We start from the raw sequence: 23,533 nt of genomic DNA, 5'->3' as shown, positions 1-23,533 counted from the left end.
AACTTTCATAATTATTTTATTAGCTATTTGAGTCTGTAATATTAATTTTCTCCAGTAGATTCAGATAATGAAAATAATTTAGAAATAATTTTCCTGATAATTAAGATTCAACATTTTTAAAAATTACTCGTTTGTTTATAAAAATTAGAGAATTATTCACTTGTTTTACTAACTTTCATATGGGTAAAAAAATCTTGCCATATTAGCTATCTTTTAAAAGGAATTTTTTAATTTCTTTTTTAATTACTTGTGCATTTTGAAATCCAGTAATTTCTTTCAGCAAGATAGTACACATTAAAGTTTTCTTTTACAAAAGCAAACAAACTATGGCTATTTTTATTTTTCATGTCAAAAGAGCATAAAAAACAGCCATCCTCTGAATATCAATAACAGATTTCTAACAAGGCAATTCAACTGAATGATTAAAAAGAGCTATAAATTACAAAAGCAATAGATTTGTAAGAACATAAAAATTCGTAGAACAAAGTAACATCTCAAACCAGATGCTTTTCATGACATGCCTGCTCGTCATAAATTTCTCCCTTAGGACTCAATCAACTAAGAGCTTGTTTGTATCATCTTATAGAAAATCATCAACCTCAATTTTTTTTTTAAGATTCAGTGTTTGTGTTCTTTCTCTCTCTATATATGTATACATATATAGTTAATTATAATAATTGTATATATACATATACAATTATACAGTGAATCTTAGATAGCTAAAAAATAATTAGAATTAACAGAAACTCAATTTTATCCAAATATCCTAATAAACTGTTAAGTACTTTCAAAAAATCAAATGTTGTTTCAAAATCTTCAAATGTTCTTCATGAAAATCTTCGAATACTCAGAACATTATAAAACATCTCTCATTTCAAAAATAAAACAGAACTAAAAAATTTTGAGCAAAAGGGAAAACAGGTCCACCAAGTAAGAAAGAATATTGGATTTAATCACTTACACTTTAACATGACAAGAAATTATATATACATTCATACATGCATGCATATATATAAATATATGCATATACACACACACATTCATCAGTATAGATATATACAGAGGAAAGTCCCATATCCGGAATCATTGGGAGTCCGGCATGTCCGGAAAATAGATTTTAAGGTCTTACAGTAATCAAACAGCAAAACATTTATTCAATCAAATGTAACAAAAAGCTGATAATTAATGTCAGTTACAATCAACGACGAATAAATCCACTTGGTTTGGGTGGTTGCCTTATTTTTGCTACAGATTTCCACATGGTTTTTAAAATCTCTATTGTGCTAATATGCCATTATAACAAGCTGATATTTCTGAATCACTTATTTTAGTTAGTATTGATCATTTCTCAATTAGCGACAATTCCACAATAAATCTCCTTAGCTTTGAAGATTGTTTTTCGGTAGTTATTAAAACGGATTTTCACTTGGCTTTTAAAAATCCAACGTTTTAATATAGTATTATTTCGTTTGGTATGATACAATATTATTCATTTCCACTCAATTATTGACGATTCACTCACCATTTCACGTAGATTCACAATAGTATTATTGTCAGTTATTTCTGTGCATTTTGATGGTTTTTAATAATGCATTATCACAAAAGGAAAATTTCAAACTGCGCATTTGTAGAATTACTTTTTGATGCACTTGTTTCATCTTATTATCCACCTAACATTTTCAACAGATTAGAATTTCCACATAGTTTTTAAAATTTTAATGTAATGTTGTTGCGATCCGCAAATTCTGAATTTTGCTTTTGGATGATAATCATTTAATAACTCGCTTTAGTCGCAACTTTTTCATTTCGAACCTCGCTTTTGAAAAATAATAATTTAATAACCCGCTTTAGACAGGACTATTTCATCTCGAATCACACTTTTGAATAATAATTTAATAACCAGATATAGGTGGTGAGTTTGCGAACTGAAAAACAGCACTCTCTTCCTGGTAAAAAAACGAACAGTTGTCCGTCCAATTCTTGATGTCTGAAACCCAAAGGGAATGACATAATTGTGGGGAAGGAAATTTAGAAGAAATTTCAAGAAAATGTAGAGAATGAAAGTTTCTTCAACTCTGCTAGACTGATTGCAGGGAAAAATAGACTCATATTAGTAGTTTTTTTTTCCCCTTCATTTATTTATTTATATATTTTTTTATTCTCGTAAACGAAATCAGATGGAACGAATGATTTCATTTTTTGCTTCCATTTACAAGGGTGGTAAGGAAATTTTAGAAAGATATGTCACTATGCTTTACTATAAAAATATAATTTAAAAAAAGTGAATAGAAAATAAAAATGTTTAATTGGAATACAAATTTTTTTTCCCATTCAATTTTGAAGAAGAAATGTGGTTAAGCTGTAATGTATCATTTTATTGCCATCCAGAAAACCAAGAAATTCAGACATCAGTGATAGTAGTCCTCCCCAGATAATTTGTTCTTTTCAGTATAAAAAATTAGTTACATTTTCATTGCAATTACTCAAAGGGTATTTTTTCCTCAGGAAATTCAGACATCTGGGATAGCAGTCGTCCTCAGATGACTGATTTAGTTGGTTTAAATCGATGGTTTTTCTTTAAAACTGATTAAAAACATGATTCTAAATTGATTAAAAACATCAAATAATTTAAATCATGTGAACACTGTTTTCCACTATTCAAATATAAGTGGCATGTAAAATTGATTATGTTACAGTAATAGTTTAGTTGAGCATTAGGGATATCAGGAAGAAATAGAAGGTTACCTTTTTTCCAGTAAGCCTGTTGATAACTGAAACATTCTCCTCCCCCGTGACCTTATCGTAATCCAGTTTGGTAGGATCCAATCGTGGTCTCCTTCCCCTTCTCCTACCTTCGGGTAATTCCAACAATTCAGTCTAAAAAAAATAAAAAAAAATAGGCATTTTAAAAAATTTTTTTTCGTTTATGAGGCCCTACCAAAATAAGTAAAAACATTTTCAAATATATTTGTTTCAAAGCCTTAGTATAGTTTGTCTATATAAAGGAATCCCATAGCCATTCGTCTGGAGTGGTGGCTGTGACTATGGTTACAAGGTTTAACTATTTAGAGTAGTTGGGTCATTATTTAAGACAGGTTTTGACTCGGGTCAGCAAGAGAAAGGGAATCAGGGGAGAAAGAAGCTCTCTTCTTTGAAATGCGCTTTTTCTTGTTTCCATAGCAGCAGACAGTTTCAAGACTTTGTAGCGAGAGGAGTTTTTTCTATAGACAAAACTATACCCAAGATATGTGATGTTGAGATAAACAATATGGATAAACTGGGTAATCTAAATTATTGAACAAGATAAAAAATATTTTATACACGCAATAATTTTGCAAGATTTTGGAAACTGATTCCCCAGGGCCCGGATATTGGTTCCCCCCCCCTACTAAAAGGTCTTATTTGAAATAATATAAATCTCCCATTTAAAGATATAATACATAAAAATATTTTATGAATAAGAAAAGTAATACAATTAGTAATTGATTCCTTAAATATTTGAAAGCTGATTTTATCTCTACAGGTAATGTAAAACAAGCATCACTGAAAACTGAAGTGTAAATATGTTACTAGCTGTTAAAGAATTTAAAAATGAAATATCAGCTATAGTATAACTCTAGAATAACAAGAAATGATTGTGTTCCCACCAGGAAATATAATAAATTATTTTCAAAAAGTTTTAATTTATTTCTAACGAAAAATACTTTAGTCAAACCCCCGTTTAACGAACCCCTATTTACCGAATTTTGCGATTTAACGCATTTTATGAAGTAGATTTATAGGAAACAATCATTAAAGACTCTGACTATCTCTAAGACTAAAGAATCCCCATGTTAGTAAACCTATTTTCAACTGTGTCCTGGAAAACTATCTTGGTCATTTAGAGTGAGTGCAACCACATCAACGAGCAACCAATTTAGTATTTAAGATGGAAATAACAAAATAGATACCAATAATACATTTTATACTGAAGAAAATAATTTTCCCTATGCTTTAAAGAAATTACATAAATTCCTTCCCCAAAGCTTCAAAAAATAAAAGTATTTCCACCACACAAAACATGTTCAACAAATGGAGATATTCAATAATAATTTAGATGAAGATTACCGACTATCTTTAATGTATGAACAAAAATAACTACACCATATCACTTTGCTGTAAAAAAAAGTATGTTTTAAGTCTGGCAGCATATCAGCCTGCAATCTGTCACAATACCAGATTCTATATAGCTGGTCAGCTATATAGAAGGTCAATGTAAGTCATGACCTTACTTCAGACAGATACAGAATTTAATGAATAAGTTGCCCTGAAGTTAAGGAATGTTAGAATGAATTCTGCATTTACTTTTAAATATTTTTAATACTTTATTTTGGATAATAACATTAAAATGTTTTGAGATTTTATTCTTTGTCCATCTATACATTTCAGCAAATCAACAGAATTTTTACATTGCTGTGAATTTCAAGAAAGAACCTTCCTATTTTTTAGAACAAGCCATCCCTATAATACATCTAATCATTTTATTACAATTTAATAGATTATAGATTGAATTTTAATTTTGTAACTATGTTATAAATATCACTCAAATTTTTCAAATATAGTAAAATAATTATTTATTAATTTTGTCTTCTATAAGCTTAAATATGACATAAAAATATTAATATTATATTTTTTAGAAAAAAAAAAGATTCATAATTTTTAGTCTTTTAAAAAATGTTGAAAGAAATGCGTTTATTTTTTTCATTTTGAGAATTTAAGAAACAATTCTTGATCATATTTTATTGTATACAGTTTTGAAAATAAAATTTTTTATTGTTCTTAACATTAACTATTAAACTTAGTTCAAAAACATTAAAAAAAAATTAAAAAATAAATTTTTATAAAAATACTAAATATTTTGCAGAACCCTCAAAATTATTCAATAATTAAAATATTAGCTAAGTATATGCATAAAACATACAGGTTATATATATATTGAATAATTTTACTAATTATTATGTTTTTTGCTTTTATTTGAATATATTTCTTGATTAAAAATATTTTAGCAATTTAATATATTAAGAGGCTTCACTGAACTGTTTCTCATTCCTTATTATTATTACTTTTCTTAGAAATTAATATTTTCCACAAAAATCAATTATTGTAGTAGTAAAATGAACTACTTTTATAAACAGAAGTAAATATCCTAGCCCCTTATTCCCCACTTCCAGCACAATTTTTGCCTTTCCTAAACAGCATAGTCCCATAATCAATCTCTAACGAGATAAAAAGATATCGCCATTCATTTAGCAACCTGGGAGAGCTTCATATCGCATTCTAATTCAGCAGGGTAATAATGGAGAGAATTTCACGATAAATTTCCATCTAAATGAAGTTGATATAACGGATAGTAAAATAATTCAAGTTTGCCACTCAAATCTGGAAAAAAATCCCCGTGTTTTCCCTGTACATATTGTACACAATATATTAAGAAGAAAAACACAATTGCTGTGCTCTTCTATGAGCTATATTGGGCTAACTATACTAGTTATAATTGCCGGAAAAACTTAAGGAAAAAAGGAACAGCTGAACATACTTAAAACAAATAATGTTATAGTAAATGAACAAGTTTAATATAGCTGAAATACCATCCTTAAATAATCCATAGATTGCACTTTGAATGGTTACCATTTTCAAAAAAAACGAAAATAAGAAACAAAATTCCCTGTATTTTCCCAGTTTTTAGTTTTCCAGCATTTTCCCCATTATTTCAGGTGATTTTTAAATTCCCTGTATTTTACAGGTCTTCCCTGTTCTCACTGTGGGGTGGCAACCCTGTAATTTAAATTCAGAAAAAAATTCAAGCCTTTCTTTAAAATTCACTGACTTTTCCAGGTTTTTATCCAAATTTCCCTGACTTCTTCAGATTTTTTCCGGATAAAAAAAAAAAAATCGCTGATAATTCCAGGTGGATGGACACCTTAGATTTATAGAGATAATTCATAAAAAGAGAAGGTGGTTTACATGAGAGGGGAAAGATGACACTGGACTGAATGAAGCCATTGCCGCCGCTGCAGCCGCTACCAAATTAGGATTAGCTGTCACCAATTCTGGATGTTCATCAATCCATTTCTTAAAATCATGGTGCATCAATGAAGACGGATCCAATAATGGGTTATTGCCACCAGAATGTTCTTCAGATTTGGAGCTTGAACCTAAAAACAACACTTTTTAAAATATTGCATTGCTAAACACATACTACAGTAGAAAAAAAATATTTTTCACTTGTAGTTGAGGGGGCAATCAAGGACAGTAGGGTCCAGTTCTTAAACTTTTGTGAAACTTTCAAGAGCTACCTCATTTATATAATAATACACGAGCTTTAAAAAGTTAAGAACGTAATCTTAAAACACATATTCAAATGAGTTACAGCAAATTTAAGACATAATGAAATAATTAACAATATAAATTAGCCCTTTTTTTTTAAATTTTGAAAACTTTGCATATTTTAATAACCTATTTAAAATATCAAACTTTTAAAAACTATAGGAAATGGCTGATAACGCTATAAACTAGTGATAGAAACTATTAAAATCGGAATTTTCAACAGAATGGGTTCTATATTCTTAGTGACAGGGGAGATGAGAGAGAATCAGTAGTATTTGGAATATCTGTATGTTAACAAAGTTACGAAAAATAATAAATATGAAGAAAATTCCAAATGTTGAATATACAGGGTATCTGCTACATTTTAGATCTTCTAATTCATGACTTCTCATGACTAATTCTAAGAATTTTTCATGCCTTAACAAAGTTACCATTTTCTTCGACAAAAACACAACAATACATTTAAAAAAGCATTATAATGACATTTATTAAAACGATAGGTATAACCAAACTGTTACACTCTGCATCTTCATATTTATAGATTTTAAATTTAAAAAAGAGAGTAATAGAGTTTAAGCAATAAAATAGCTGAAAAAAATGCAAAAGCAATTGGTTTCTTTTTGCAGAATTAAATTCTAAAGATACTTTTCTTGTTCTTCGAAAAGGAAAGAAATACTCCTGATTTTACTGTTCTCATTTCAGAACAATAGAAAGCCGCCAATAACTGAATTTTTAATATGCTTTTTTCTTTCATTTTTTGAAAGAACACCATAAATTTTTATAGACAGGGATGAGAGTAGTCAGAAAGTAAAAAAGAGGAAATCCAAAAAACGAAAAAAAAGAAAGAAAAAAAAAGAAGAAATATATATATATATATATAAACAAAAATTTGACAAAAAAGTGCGATTTTTAAACTTGTAAACCATGAGAATATAAATTCCGATATGAGACTTTTAAATCACGTAAATATGAAACTCTACATCGAATTTAAAAAATACGAAAATACAAATCATGATTTTTTAATTTTTTGATCACAATGCATAATTTTTAAATCGCACGATATTACAACCACAAAAACGAATCACGATATTGGATTTTAAGCTCACGTGAATACGAATTGCTACATAGGGCTTTAAAAGCTCGTAAATACAAATCGCGATATTGATTTTTTAAATCTCGTAAGTAAGAATCGCACTGTACAATATTTAAATCGCCTGAATAAGAATCGCAACGTTCAACTTTGAAATCAGGTAAATACGAAAATCGAGATTTGATAATAAAATCGAGATTTTAAAAATGCATAAATACAAAACACGATATTGGATTTTTAAATGTCGTAAATAAGAATCATAATATACGATATTTAAATAGCGTAAATAAGAATCGCAATGTGCAACTTTTAAATCAGGTAAATACGAAAATCGATGATTGATATTAAAATCGCGTGAATAAAAATCGAGATCTGAATTACGAAAATACGAGCTATCCAGCCGACGGATAAAAAATACGGAAAATCTTATTTTGTGTGCGTGAAATCGGAGAAAATAGCTAAAATAAGTAAAAATGCGGAAGGGTTAGCATCTAGGGCGTAGATTGAATTTTCTGTTTATCTTTGAAAATCGTAAATAAATATAATTATTTTACTTCAATGACTGAATTTAAAAAAAACGGGATATTTATTTAAAAAAACGAATTTTTTAGAGAATCGGAGTTTTTGATAAAAAGGCTGAAATTCGAGAGACAAAAAAAATCTCATCCCTGTATAAAGGTCAACCAGTTTTATCCCAAGGAAATGATTTTTAGAGAAACTTCAGAGGGAGGAAAAGGGACTTCAACAATTTCCCTCCGCGGAAAATTAAATTCCTCATAAAACATTTTAACTTGGGCAAAAAAAAATTTCAGCGGAAATTAGCGGGAAAAATGGAAAAATCTGAAAAAAAGCGGAAATCCGCGGAAGAATCTCATCCCTGTATAGAACATAATAAACACATTTTATATTTTAATAAAGCATGACTGTGAGTGGGGATTTTGTTACAAATTCAGATATTCGGAACACCATGAAATTGGGGGGGGGGGGTCCCTTTTTAAATATTAGATTTTTTAGTGACCTAAATTCATGACTTTTCCTGATTTTTTTTTTTAAATACTTAAAAGCATGACATTTTATGACAAATTTTGTACAATACCGAAATTCATGACTTTCTCATTACTTGCATCCAGGTGCGCAGATATCCTGCTGAATATAAAATAAAAGAATTTAAAAAAATTTTGAGGTTTAATAGAATGAAAATACCTAGACTCATTCTTCCCGATAATGATGATGGATTCATAAATGAAGAGTGAGCAGGTACAGGCTGCATATCAAATCCTCGATTTAAAGCTTTTCTCACTGATTCTTCACTGTACTGCAACTGTTGGGAGGACAAAGTTTGTATTATTTACTTCTACAATCAATGGTTATTCACAATTAATATTTTAGTATATTTCACAGTGATGCATTGAAAATACAAAACTAAATTATATAGGAGGTTGTAAACTTCCTCTGTTAATAAAATCCTAAAAGGCACATTTTTTTTTTCTTTAGTAACACAAACCTTTTAGATCTTTTAACTTTACATTTATTTAATGGATTTGGAGCAATTTTACACAGAGAGAATTTTTTATTAAATTCATTGACAAATTTATTCATATTAAACTTATACAAAGCAAACTCCTATTCAATTTGACTTCTTTACCCCTCTGGAACCAAAACAGAGAAAGTATATCACTAGTATCTTAAACCGGGTGCGTAGCCAAATCTTTCAATTTTTTAAGCACTACATACATTAACAAAATGCAAAATAATTTTCCAAGACTTTACATGATCATGATAAAACAACTAGTTTCTGACAAAAAAACTATTTTCTTGATTATATTAGTCACCATTAACGATAAGAGAGATTTTTCGGTTCGATTTCAGAGAGGGGATAATGAAGCCTGAAATTGAGAATATTGTGCAAACCTACCAACCAGGCCCTTGCAGAGAGATTATTGTGAAAATCATGTTTTCTCTCTCCTCGTTTGTAATTTAGAATCGACACGGCAAAGAAAAAAATCTCTTTTTAAAAGATAGAAAATTAAGCACTTTTTACAAACCTCAAATAAAAAAAGCACCTAAAAGGGTTTTTAAGAAACATAAATAAAAAATAAGCACCTTTTACTATTTTTAAAAACGCTATACACCCTGGTGAATTATTTAAAACAAAGATATTCCTCAACAATTTAAAAACAAGCAAATGTTCAAACCTTTTGCATAACTACAAGATAATAACAAACAAAAAGATAATAACAAACCCTCTTTTTCCTAAGTTTAATTTCTTCCTCTTCGACAGTTCTTCTTTCAGAATGATGATGCCTGGAGGAGGTAGAACGAGATTCTTCCATTTCACCATAGTCTTTGTTCTTATCAACTGTCCTTTCAACCATAGAGCCAATATCAGCCAATGGATGGTGTTGCTCTTGCATCAACTGCTGTTGCTTGCGTGCTTGGAGATTTAATGCCAAGGCATCTATTCTACTGCCACCTTTGGCACCCCTCTTCTCCTTGGGTCGTCCTTTAGATGGGTGTGCACTTGGGTTTCCCTGGCTGACGCCACTTGTGCCGCTGGAGGAAGCACTTAAGTCTATTGGAGAAGTGGGAGACCCACCGACATTAGATGGTGATTCCACAGGAGGAGTTACTTTGGCTTTCTGTGGTACTGGTAAAGGAGTAAAAGGGGTAGGTGGTGTAATGTTAGGTTTCACAGAAAGATCTAAAGTCCCAATTGTCGTCGAAAGTCGGGGAGCAGAATTTTGATGTGCAGGAGGGGGTATTGTGGGAGAGACTGTGGGGACAGCCGACGAAGGAGAAGGCACATTCGGTACTTTGCTCTCGACATGATCGTCCCAGATTTTACTCCTTAAAGGTGAAGATGCCAAAAACTGTTGAACATGTTGAAGTTGCTGCTGATGGTGCTGTTGCTGTTGTTGCATGTTATGAGATAGAAGCTGACGGAGTTTAGCTGAAAAAGTTTTTAATCCTTCTTAATAAATTAATTTTGACACAATTAAACAGGCTAAAAGAGCATTTTTAAATAACAACCAACAAATTTAGTGGAATCTATTTAGTCGGGCATCAGAATTCAACAAATTAAGTGAGTGTCATATAGTAACAAGTTAAAAATATTCATTTCATAAAATTACAAGAAAAGAAAAGTATTTTAAATAATCAAGGTTATCTAAAAAAATATAATAAAAAAATTTTACAAATATAGTCTACGCTCTTTAACATTTTAGTCTCTTTCTCCCATCATAACAACTGTTACACGAGAAGTCCCGTTTTATTGTTTAATATACGCCATATTACTATAACACTCATTAAAACGTCCTAACTTAAAATTTATTTCTAATATAGTGACCAACACCTTTTTTTTTTTTCATTTTTTCCCCCCGAAAAATCATGCCAAAAACTGGTGTAAGACATTTTTCCTTCCTTCAAAACTAACTTTTTTTATTGAGAACAAGCCAATCAACAACTAATATCTCAAGAAAACTATTTTATCACTACTTTAATTGCATGTTACTACGCAATAAACATCTTGAGTTCTTTTTGATCTTGAGGATCGCCTATTCTAAGCCTTGGTCAAAAGAATTGTGAAATAGAGATTACTTACCTTTATAGAGAATTTGAAGTGTATATCGCAACATTATACAGGAAACTCTGATTTCCAAATAATCATAACATTACAATATTTTTTAGAATGATTTAATATAATCACCAATCATGCTACTCTTGTTTGAAAAAGAGTCTTCACTTTTTTTTTGTTGTATTGTGAGAGGTTTACTCTGAAGTTAAAACACATGGCATTATTGGCATTCTTTTTTAATTTAAGTTTTGCTCGTTCTCTGGAAGTATGTTATTTAGCGAAAATGGCTGTTCCTAACCAGTATAATACTATATACTTAGAGCAGAAATTAAAATTTTTTAAAAGATGTTGAATCGAAAAATAACACAATTTGCTCCTTTATTCAAGATCATGAAAAGCAGATTGTTTACAAAAATTAAAAATCATTATGTAATTCTACAGGCTGAAAAATAAAGTGTTCTAATTTCATGACCTCATTTTTGAGAAGCAAAATTTTAAACTCTAGAAAAAACACAGAATGAATGTCTATAGTTTGTGCAAAGAATATTAAAGGATCACAATTGAAAAGATTTAAATGTATTCTTGACTTTAAATATATTAAATAATGCTTTTACTTTATTGACATAAAAAAGGCAAATTAGTCAGTATCTTAATTCTATTTAAAATATAGCATATTTTTGCCAAAATAAATCCAGCATTTATGAAACATGAGCAAATATTTCAATGTATTTTATGTAATCACAATATAGCAACCTTGCTATATAATCTGTTAACATCTGTTTTTGTTTGAACTAAAAGAAGTAGTTATATTGAGAATTGACTGTACATTTAAAAAAAATTAGAGATTAAAAAAAGGGTACCTCTTTCAGCTTCAATTTCAAATCGTCTGCGTCTTCTCCTACGTCTGTGACGAGAAGTTTCAGCAGCAGGCTAAAAAGTATTATTATTTATTAATTCATTGCATTAAGTCAATTTTTAACGAGAGAAAATATTAATAGCATTAAAATTTATTAATAAGTAAGAAATATATTTAAACATATTGTTTTAGCTAATTTGAAAAAAGTTCCTTAAAATAAAAATGGCACAGTTACAATTAATAAATAGATCTTCAACTGTTTTTTCTTTCTACATTTATTCTTATTTCTGCATTTAATTTCAATTTTTAAAAAATTATAGGGTGGTTTTTAAGAAAAAGGCTTTTTATTAATGAATTTAATTCCTTATACCTACATACTTAATTCTATAGAACAAAGGTGGTAAACTTATTGCAAGTGTATCATTAGATAGGACACAACAGCACGCACATACAAAGTAAATTACTTTTATTCGATTACTAATAATGTAATTTTCAAAAAAGAAAAAAAAATTTCCTATGTTTTCTTTGTACATGTTATACACAATACAGCAAAAGGAAAACACAATCACTGTGCTCTTGTCTCTGAAAAAACTTAATAGAAAAAAGGAACAGCAAAACAAATAATGCTATAGTGAATGAACTAGTTTAATAAAATTGAAATATCATCCTTAAATATCCCATAGATCACACTTTGAGTGGTTACCATTTTTTAAAAGACGAAGATTCGAAACAAACTTACCTGTATTTTCCCAGTTTTTATAGAAAAACTCAAAATTCCCTCTTGTTATTTTAGGTGATTTTTAAATTCCCTGTATTTTCCAGGTTTTCCCTATTCTCCCTGTGGAGTGGCAACCCTGAGCAAACAATTATTAATTAAAGGCTTTTTCAAAAAGAAGGACGAGCATAGGCTCCATTCCAGGAGAAAGCTAGACAGAAGTCATTTTAAAATGTTCCGTCTGTTATGAATCATGTAATTATCTATTAACTTCATATCTGTAGATGCACTAAATTATCAACAGTTCTTCAAGTTTTTATAGGAAATAGAACCTCAATGGAGTGAATTCCGTGTGCACAATAATGAATTTTACAACAGAAAAAAAAGGGGGGGAAAGAATTATCAGAACTTATGGGAACAATGTATACCGATGAAGCATATTTATAATGATATTAAAACATTTACTAGCATTAGAAAGTTTAAATATTTCCTTTTGCTTAGGGGGCACTTTGGATAGTCATCGAGTTTTGCTGAGAAAATATTCTTCAAAGACAGACAAAACACAATTTTCTAAATTTCGATACTTCGAGAAAACAAATTTATTATATTTTTTTTCAATACCTCACATTGCTTAAGTGGGTAATATTAAAGACATTTTTTTTTTCTCTGAGTGGCTGGATATTGCCATTTTGAAAATGGAATTCATAGAATTTCTAGAAAAAAAAACCTATGTAATGACAAGACCTTTATTTTGATAACCTAACAATTCCTTAAAAATAGCGAAAAATTAAAAACATCAAAACTCTTTGAAAGTTGTTTTTGATTGCCATATTGTTTCCGTATTTTTGAACTAAAAAAGTAAATTAAGAAAACATTTCAAAGATAAATTATTTATTTTAAATGGTAAAAAGCAAATTATTGTAAGATTTTGAAAAGAATTAATAAACCTAATTTTTCATAGCAAAAAAAAATTTAAATCTATTAAAATTAATCACCTTATTGCTTTACTGAGTGTCTGATTCTTAATAACAAACTAAAATATTTTTTTAAATAATGTATATTTAATTTACATTTTTGCAAGTTAATAAACTAATTACAAAATATAATTACAAAAATATTTAAATAGTTTTAAAGAATTATTTAATAGTTTAAGTAAGGTGTTATAAATTGATTTTTATAAATTACTAGTTAACTGGCACACTAATCAAAAAAGATTTGCAATCCTTGATCCATTCATGTATTTCTCTTACAATTGATTGATTCTCAAAGAAAATTAGAATAGAAATAGTTGTCAAATATTTCTTCAATATTCTTTGTGCTTTTATTCCTTTGTTTATCATAATACATGTGGGGGTGCTTAGGAAGCCTTTCACGCAACATGCCCATAGATTTTAGTTTTCATAAAAAGTTAAAATAATGCACCCAATGAAAATAAATTTTTAGGAAAAATTACTTTGGTATCATATAATATAATTATAGTTTTTAAAAAATTAAAAAAGAAAAACTTAAGTTAAACTACAATTTATAAACTAAACTATTTTTTGGAAAATTTTCTCCAATTCAACTGATTGCAGCAAAAGGAAAAGTTATTTGTTCAATAATAGAAAAATTTTCAACATATCTTGAAGATCATTTATTTCTGTACTAAAAATATACATTTAAAGCAAAAAATTTCATATTTTATTAAATTACTATAGGGTGCGTAGCCAAATTTTTTAAAAAAAATAAGCACCTCTGGAGCACTTTTCAAGCACTCAAAAAATATTTTTAAGCACTTTGAAAAATATCATAATTAGACAGGGTTGGCAAGTTTTTGACAATTGATTGTTTTATTTACAGTAACGAAGATGATGGCGCGTCACAAACGATGAAATTAACAAGAGAAATGAAATTTTCTATCAATAATAGAGAAAAAAATTTACAACGTTTAGTTGGTACCCGTAACCAGCAAAAATTCGAGAGATTTTTCGATTCTATTACAGAGGGCAGAAAACGAAGTCTGAAATTGAGAATCTCTTGCAAAATGCAGCAGGGTTGTACATGGGAGTCAAAAATCCTTACCACTGAATCCAGCTCATTACGAAAGAGCGGACCCATGAGTATTGCATCAAACATGTAAAACAAATGGTGCTTTTATACATTACAGACCAGCGGTAAGCCGAAATAGATTGGGGTTGCATTAATTGTGAAAACGTTGAATAGGACAATGTCTTCTTGCATAATTTGTGACGAAAATCAACATGGTAAAGAAAAATATCACATTTCGGAAAAGGGAAAATTGAGTACATTTTAAAAACATCCATGGATAAAAGCATCTTAAAGGGCTTCTAAAAACCAAAAATTGAAAATAAGCACCTTTAAGCACTTTTTAAAAATGCTATGCACCCTGTACTATCTTATTTTTTATTAAATTTAATTTAGAAATTTTACTTTCGAAAATTTAAAAAAAAAAAAAAAATATGGACACACAAAACAAATATGACTGCAGTAGATATAGTAGATTGAAGAAATGTTAGGAAAGAAAGGTATTAATTACTGGTGGAGGAATGTGAAGAGGACTTTTGCGCAGGACACTAAAGTCTGGGGGAGTAGGTGTTGGTATGTCCGGAAGCATGACTTCTCGCTGAGGTGTGTGCTCGGGTGTTGCTTGAGGAGTGACTTCACCACTCTGTCCTTGACTTGAAACACTAGGGACAGGAGAGGTACGATGAGACACTGGGCTGGCAGAAATGGGTGGATGGGGTATGGGCGTAGAAGACTGAGGAACGGGTGGAAATGTCGGCAGAAACGTATGCCTGATTATTGGCCATTCATTTTTCTCCACAGCATGCACGATATGCTCTAGTCGAATTTGCAAAACTTTATCCTGCAATAAAAAGTTACAGACTCAATTTCTCATCATTACACACAATTGTTATTACACATAAATTTATTTATGCAATGAAGTAATATTTTGTTAACATTCGTACCCACATATCACTGCACTACCCACAGGGTATCTGTTAAATTTCAGATCTGATTCAGGGTATCAGATCAAATTCATGACTAATTCCAAGAATTTTTCATGATTAAATGAAGTTACTATTTTCTCCGACAAAAACAACAATAAATTTAAAAAAGCATTATAATAATATAAATTGAAATGATAGGTATAACCAAAACTGCTGTACTCTGCATCTTCATATTTACAGATTTTAAATTTAAAAATCAGATTAAAGAAAGAGTTGAAGCAATTAAAAATACCAAAGCAAATAATTTTCTTTCCTAAAGAATTATATTCTAAAGATACTTTTCTTGCTCATCACGAAGGAAATATTCCTGATTTTTCTGTTCTCACTTTGGAATTAAAAAAAATTCGCCAATGACTGGCTTGCTTCAGCTAGAACTTTAAATTGATAAAATAAAATAAATAAATAATAATAAATATTCTGAAATCAAAAAGTTTAAAAGATAATTTGTTCTAGAAATGATGTTTTTTCTTTCATTTTTTGAAAGAACACCATCATTTATACAGAGCATGATAGAAACATTTTATATTTTAATAAAATATGAGTGGGGATCTTGTTAGAAATTCAGATATTTGAAATAAAATAAAATAAAATTGGGGCGGGGATTCCATTTTTAAATATTAGATTTTTCAGCAACCTAAATCAATGATTTTCCATGATTATTTTTTTAAAAAAATATATAATTACTTTTGGCCATCGAACTGCATTGCCATTCGTAAAAGCCAGAAGTTGAGCTACAGTAGGTTCACCCATTTCTGTTTCGAGATTGAAGCTTGCTTGGCTCATAACATCGTCGTTTTGCGACATGCATCCCTGCAAAATTGCAATCATCTTAAAAGAAAAGAAATATCATTAAAAGGAGAGTATATTGAAAAACTGCAATTCATTATATTGGAATACTTTTAATAAAAAAAAAGTTAAATAACAGAATTCAGTGTAATTGTTGTCAAATGATCTACAAATGTCGTTGAAATTATATGCGTGGGAGACAAATTTGTCGCATTTATTATGTTCGGAATTACAAAATAGTAAAATATCAAATAAATTTATCATATCGAAAAATACGATATACATTTGATTCAACATACTGCACATTAATATTCAAACCATAAAATATAACATAATTTTTTCATATATAACAAACATGGTTTGTTATATATGGTATATATATAAAAAACTAATTGTACACAAAGAAAAAAAAAATAGCAGTACTATAACTGCAATTCATTTCAATACACAATATAGTCTGCAAAATATTTTACGCAATTGAATAATATAATTAGGTGCATTTTAATAATGTCTACATTAACAAGCTAAATGTTAAATTTATTTCATAAATTCACTTATTCTAAATAAATTTGACATGCTTCAAATTAAAAAAAGAAGTTATTTTTTGCTTGTGGTTAGAGAGGATGGTTAATGTGACAGCTAGATAAAATCTGCTATTCATCAGTCAAAGTAAAATAAACTGTTTTTATGGTATTTTATTTTGACCATTTTTATTAGTTTAAAAAAAAAAGAGTGAGAAGTAGACATCATTTCTTAATGGTTACTTTTCGAATTTAAATTTCAATAAAAAAATACTAGGGGTACTTAAAACTCATGAACAAAATTTGTTTTGTTGACAAATTTACCCTTTTCCATCATTTGATATCAAGTTACAAGCATATTAAATGATATAATGTATGCTACACAACATATAAACAACAAAAAATAATAATAACTAAGAAAAATGGAAGCTTTCATAAAAAGTAAAACAAAGAACAAATTGAATAGCAATAACATATTTTCATAGGCTTTACTAAAAATGAAAAAAATCTATACCATTTTTGGTTAAACATTGTAATTTTTTCATAAGAAAATACAGCTTACTCTTATTCTTCAGTAGGCAAATCTAAGATTTTTTTTTTTTTTTTTTAAATTATTTAATCAATATTTACATAGTTTGATTTTGAATTAGATACTTCAAATTTAAAAAAATTTAGATACTTCAATCTTCAATGAGTACAGAATCTCTATTTTGATAATTTGTTAGCATGAGATTTTGCAATGTGCTATTATTTTAAGTGGCAATGGTTTTTAATGTGTGATCCGAACGTCAATTTGTTTCACAAGGTTGACTCAGAATAATATTTTGTTCATGAGGGTTGTTTTTAACTACTTTGTATTTTTTCTCAGATGTGTTACAGATTAATACATTTTTGCTGTTACAAAATATTGGTTAACTTTTTTTATTAGATATATCAATAGAGCTTTAAGATGACACTAAAAAGAAGAGGCATGGAACTTTTTCAAATCTCATTTAGCAGAGATAATTAAGCCAAAAAAGTAACTTACTTGAGAATCATGTGAGTGGAGATCATCTTTGGGTTGGATGTTAAATCTATCACGCATTCCCTCTTCATACATCAGTTCTTCCTGCTTCACTTTCATAAATTTTTCTGACAAGTTGCTTTTTTCAGAGTTTATGGCTTTCTCCATTTTGAGGAGGGGAGATTCTTCCACTTCCATGGATTGCACAGCATCACAGTTAGACTTAGTTTCAGTGTCAGTATCACAGTCATACTTATGTTCATCTTTTTCCTCCTCCACAACCATCGCTGGATCCACAACAGAAGCATCCTTATTCTTTTCAGCGTCCTCTTCCTTGCGAACATCCGATTCTATGTCCGTTTCTTCATCCTCCATTTTCACATCCTCATCAATTTTCAATTCGTTGCTTCTCTCGAGTGGATCGTCCTCCTCCATCTTGGATGTGTCCGTTTCGTCCTTGCTCTCCGCCGTGGAATCGGATTCCTTCTTTTCCACCACGGTCGGTGTAACTTCTTCTGTCTTCACCTCAGCATCCAGAGTTTTATTTTCTTCCTCTTTTTTCACCTCTGGAGCTTTATCGCTTAATGGCTCATCCGTTTTGACTTCATCGTTCTCTCGTTTTATTTCCTTGTCGGGATCTTCAGATTTGACAATTACGGGATCACTCGATTGTGCGTCTTTTTGGTTTCCATTTGAAGCAGAAGAGTTTGGAGAGCTCTCACCAACCTCTTGCTTTGTGGATGATATGTCTGGAGTTTCTTTAGATGCAGTATCATCTACTAAAGAAGGAAGCTCTTCTTTCAGCTTGTTGGCACTTTCATCTTTTAATAAAATACTATCGTCTGTATGATAGATATTTAGAGGACTAGGACAACCTGCAAATGAAAATGAGACAAACAATAATTATCTGTAACAGAAATTGAGTATTAAACTTAAAAAAAGTAATAAATTAGACATGATGTACATTAGTAATTATCAGAAATGGAAGCGAAAATTTCTATTGCATGGCAAAATATCTAATTGCTCGAACAAAGATTACAGTTCTTAGCAAGATACAATTTATTTTCTATCAAAGTTATTGCATCAAATAACAGGGTTCCCACTCAATCTTTTAAAAAAAATTTAAGGGAGTTTTCAAGGACCTAAAATCAAATTTTTCAAGGACCTATTCGATATTATTGTTATACGCTAAAGTACATGTCAACCTGATTTTACAATTACGTAGAAGCAGAAATTGTATATTTTTAAATCATAATGCTTATTTGACAACGACAAAAAATTATTTATTAAATTTATCAGCTAATAATACGAATGGTTGATAGTTACATTGCTGTTTCAAATTACTTTAAAAAATTCCAATTGACCAAAAAAAAACAACAACCTCCAATTGACACAGGATACTAGCCAACATTTAAAACTAGCATCAGTGAAACTTTTCATGACAAATGAATTAGAATTAATGAAACTGAATGAATGACTAATGCATATTACATTAAACAAGCATAGTAAATAATTGATAAACTTTGTGTAATTGCACGGTTTTTAAAATATAAATACTTTTTTTAATATGTTAGATCAAATTTTAGGTTACAGGAAATGTATATAATTAGATAAATTATCAAAATATATCCATTTAACATATCTGTTTCAATTTTAATATCAAATTTTCTATGTTCTTACTTAAGAATATCAGTAATGTATTTTGAACATAATAAAATCTATTGTAGAACAATATTTTACAGATAACTAAGACTTACCAAGCTTTATTTTCTTTAAAATATATCCATAAAATGTAAATTTTGTGAATATGCCTAATTTTCACAAATTGCAATTTGTGTTTCGAAAGGTGCTTAATATATGATAGATATGTGTGATTCTAAAATCATTTTGATGAAAATTGTGGGTGGTAATTCTTAAATCTCTCTTTTCTGAATTGCAATGCGTGATTTGTAAACTACTAGAATAAGAATCGTGAGGCATGATTGATAAATAACTTTAATCTGAATCATGATGTGATTTATAAAATACCTTAATACAAATCCTGATGAGTAATTTGCAAATCACTTTAAAGTAATATTCGATATGTGATTCATTGATCACTTAACAGTTTATGTGAATTTCTGATCCATAAATCAAGAATCAGTTTAATGTGAATCACGATGTTCATTCATAAAAAATGAAACCTGTAGAACTAAACTTTATTTATTAGCAGTAAAAACTGAATGTAAAAATTTGATTGTAAATGATGCAAAATTAATTATCCTTCTTACATAAATTAAAAGAACAAATAGGACAACAATATTAACCTGTCGTAATAATGAAGTCAACACATTAAACATGTTTCGAAATCAATTAAACCCTATATATCATTCGCAAAACTATGACTAAAAAACCTAAAATTTGCTAGAAATTTCAGCTTTCAAAACATCAGAGATATGAACAACAATCTGGTCTGAAAAATCTAGGAGAGAAAAGTTTTGCATCTTCTTTAACCCCTTTCACTTCAAGCATTAAAAATTGCATAATTAGAATTTCTATAATTTTCCTTTGAATTTATATATTTTTTTCATTACTTTTTTGCAAGAAAAATTAGTAGTATTTTAATTTCTAAAAAATCAAGTACATTTCAAGTACCCTATGGCAGAATTCAAGGACTTTCTGGGGCCCTGATTTTTTTCAACCAAATTCAAGGACTTTCAAGGTTTTTCAAGTACTGTGGGAACCCTGAATAAGCTGATTGCTAGTGTTGAGCTATTAAATTTCTATCGAAGTTATTGAGCCAAATAAGCTGATTGCTAGTGTTGAGCTATTAAATTTCTATCGAAGTTATTGAGCCAAATAAGCTGATTGCTAGTGTTGAGCTATTAAATTTCTATCAAAGTTATTGAGCCAAATAAGCTGATTGCTAGTGTTGAGCTATTAAATTTCTATCAAAGTTATTGAGCCAAATAAGCTGATTGCTAGTGTTGAGCTATTAAATTTCTATCAAAGTTATTGAGCCAAATAAGCTGATTGCTAGTGTTGAGCTATTAAATGAATGTCATAGACAAACATCCATATGACCTGATGTAAGTGAAATAGGGTCTTTATCACTTTCATATATGTAATGGAGTGGACAACAGTGGTCATAAAAATTCCGCAAACAAAACACTTGCAAAGAGCCTACTTGAAAAAAGGCAAGTCAGAACGCATAAAAATCTGTAAATAAAACTAATTTATTGTCGCAGAATGCTTTAATTTTACTAAAACATGAACAAACATTTTATTCATAAAGAGTGGTATCATTGCTACACCAAAATTGAATGAGTTGAATTACACAGTTGTGCCAAGGTCAGGTTTTAGGAAAGCAAGAAATTTTCTCCTCCTCAGAAACAGAAGAGGAAATGGAAGAAAAAGTAGGAAAATTTTTCAGAATTGTGTTTTATGATGTTTTTATTTGTGGCTATTTTAAAATTCTTTGATTTAAACTTATAACTGCTATGTTGAAGAAAAATAGAACGAGAATTAGAATATTAAATATCAAGTAGCTTAGGATTAGATTCTGAAGGGATAGCATGATTTAAATTGCATTCTTTTTTCTTTCTTTTAATCATCCATTTGAGTCTAAACATTTTTTACCAAATATTAAATATATTCCTAATATTATGAAACGTTTAAATCATGGTTTTATTGATATTGAAGGTTTTATAAAAAGGTTTCTTTTTATAAGGGAATGTATGTAAATTACTATTTGATATCCAAAATAGATTAATGAGGAAAAAAAAAAGATTAGTGAGACTTTTTGTGAATAGAATAAGTTATTTGAAACGTTTAATTTATAATTTTTTATAATCTGAATGTAAAGTATTTAGCTATTTAAAACATATTTCACTGAGATTTATTTACTTTTATGTTTCTTTTAATAGATGTGCAATTAAAACTCATTAACCCTTTCGCGCCGACTGTCATAAATACGTGCCAGCATAAAACCGTATCAATCAGGGTAAAAAGATAAAACTGGTAACCAAAGTTGTTCTTTAGCAGTTTATTTGTGGGCAGGGTTATAACTGTTTGTTTTATTTAATTCACCATTACTTCAGTTCAAAATAAAATTTTTTAGTTATATTTTGAACTAACATTGATCATAAATATGAATATATATTGATTATATATAATAACAATATTTAAAGTAAAAGCAAAGTAAGTCCATCAAATTAGCCACATCTACATTTAAGCTACCATTTTTTATTTATTTATATCCTGATTCTGATTTTGTATGAATGCTTTTATGAATCACCCGTCCCCAAGGAGTTAAATATGTAGTATGGATACATAAATAATGAAGAAACAGTTGTACCACAAAGAGTAATTTGGAATGTTTCTTATTTTTTAACATTTCTTGATCTAAATTTATTTTTCATTTAGCAGAAAAATACTTATTATTTAAATACAAGTACAGGGGTCACAGTATTTAAAAAATTTCAGGTACTTTTAGGAACATTCTCTAAAACTTTTAGGAGCAATTTAACAGTTTGTTCAGCTAAAAATAGGTTACACTATAGATTATAAAATTACAAATGACTTGTAAATCTTTTTACTTCTTCTGTATAGCATATTGATAAAATTGTATATTAAGCCATATTTAATACAAATATAAGAACATTATATATACTTATTCAAATACATAAAACAAATTATCTATATAGCTTTATAAAATCGTACCTTTATAGTAAGGTTTTTTTGTTAGAAATACTAGGTATTTTTCTTAAAATATTGTTGTTTTATAATATTAAACATTGTTAATAGATGTTATTAGCTTAAAATAATAAATATGAAAAATAAAAAAATCTACTTTGAATTTTTAAAAAAAATTCAATTAAAAAATAAATAAATAAAAATAAAATAAATATTTTTTTAATGCCTGGCACATGCACAATATCAATTTTCAGCAAAAGAAAACTTATAAAACTTTTTTTAAAAAAGAGTAGGAAAATTACATCTGACAAGTACGTTACAATAAATATATAATTATATGTACAGAAAAAGGTTTTTCTTACCAAGAGGAGTAGATAACATGTTACCAATCTGTAAAGCTTTGGCATTAGGTATGTTCTTTAAAACATCTTTAAAAGAGAGGTTAGGATCATGCAACAGATGATAATCCATTCTGCTCAAACCATGCCTAAAATAATTTTACAAGTTTAAAAACAAATTATTTAATAATGATCTTTTTAAAACTAAAAGAAAAAAATCCTTAAAATAAAATTATAGATTTGAAAAAGATGTTAAAAATAAACTGAATATATATAAATTAAAAGATAGTGGTGTTTTTCTGTTAATCATTGTAACAAATATAATTTTTTGCAGTTCCTAATATGAGACACCCTTTTTAAACTTAAAACAAAAAAATAGCTATAATGTTCAGCATTATATCTAATGAGCATGTGATCAGTGAAAATTAGTTGGGATCGGCCATCATAAGCACCACTGTTATCGCAATAAAAAATTTAACAAAATATGCCTAATCTAGAAAAGGTGTACTAATATGAGAAAGTATCAAAACATATTAAATATGTAAGCTTTAATTGATATAATCTTGGACAATCATCACTTACAATTTTATGATATAACA

General features: G+C 28.7%; 1 protein-coding gene across 19 annotated transcripts in view; it reads right to left on the bottom strand.

Moving 5' to 3' along the window:
* The window catches only part of kis (chromodomain helicase DNA binding protein kismet), a 111,819-nt gene that overhangs the window by 6,287 nt on the left and 81,999 nt on the right, over positions 1-23,533 (bottom strand). For 14 of the 19 annotated variants that reach the window (XM_043052600.3, XM_043052604.3, XM_043052603.3 and 11 more), the window contains 9 exons: positions 22,959-23,083; positions 17,947-18,797; positions 16,297-16,440; positions 15,138-15,467; positions 11,891-11,960; positions 9,700-10,406; positions 8,660-8,777; positions 6,004-6,194; positions 2,746-2,877 (listed from right to left, as the gene is read on the bottom strand). In XM_043052600.3, coding sequence (XP_042908534.2) covers positions 2,746-2,877; positions 6,004-6,194; positions 8,660-8,777; positions 9,700-10,406; positions 11,891-11,960; positions 15,138-15,467; positions 16,297-16,440; positions 17,947-18,797; positions 22,959-23,083 — 2,668 coding nt within the window. The remainder of the gene's footprint in view (positions 1-2,745; positions 2,878-6,003; positions 6,195-8,659; positions 8,778-9,699; positions 10,407-11,890; positions 11,961-15,137; positions 15,468-16,296; positions 16,441-17,946; positions 18,798-22,958; positions 23,084-23,533) is intronic. The other 5 variants (XM_043052602.3, XM_071180432.2, XM_071180435.2 and 2 more) reach the window with 1 other exon arrangement.

Source organism: Parasteatoda tepidariorum, chromosome 1 (genome assembly GCF_982258835.1).
Source record: "Parasteatoda tepidariorum strain Cologne lab strain chromosome 1, Ptep-v5.0, whole genome shotgun sequence".
NCBI classification, from domain to species: domain Eukaryota; kingdom Metazoa; phylum Arthropoda; class Arachnida; order Araneae; family Theridiidae; genus Parasteatoda; species Parasteatoda tepidariorum.
Note: the sequence above shows the minus strand (reverse complement) of the source record. Positions and strands in the feature narration are given on the sequence as shown.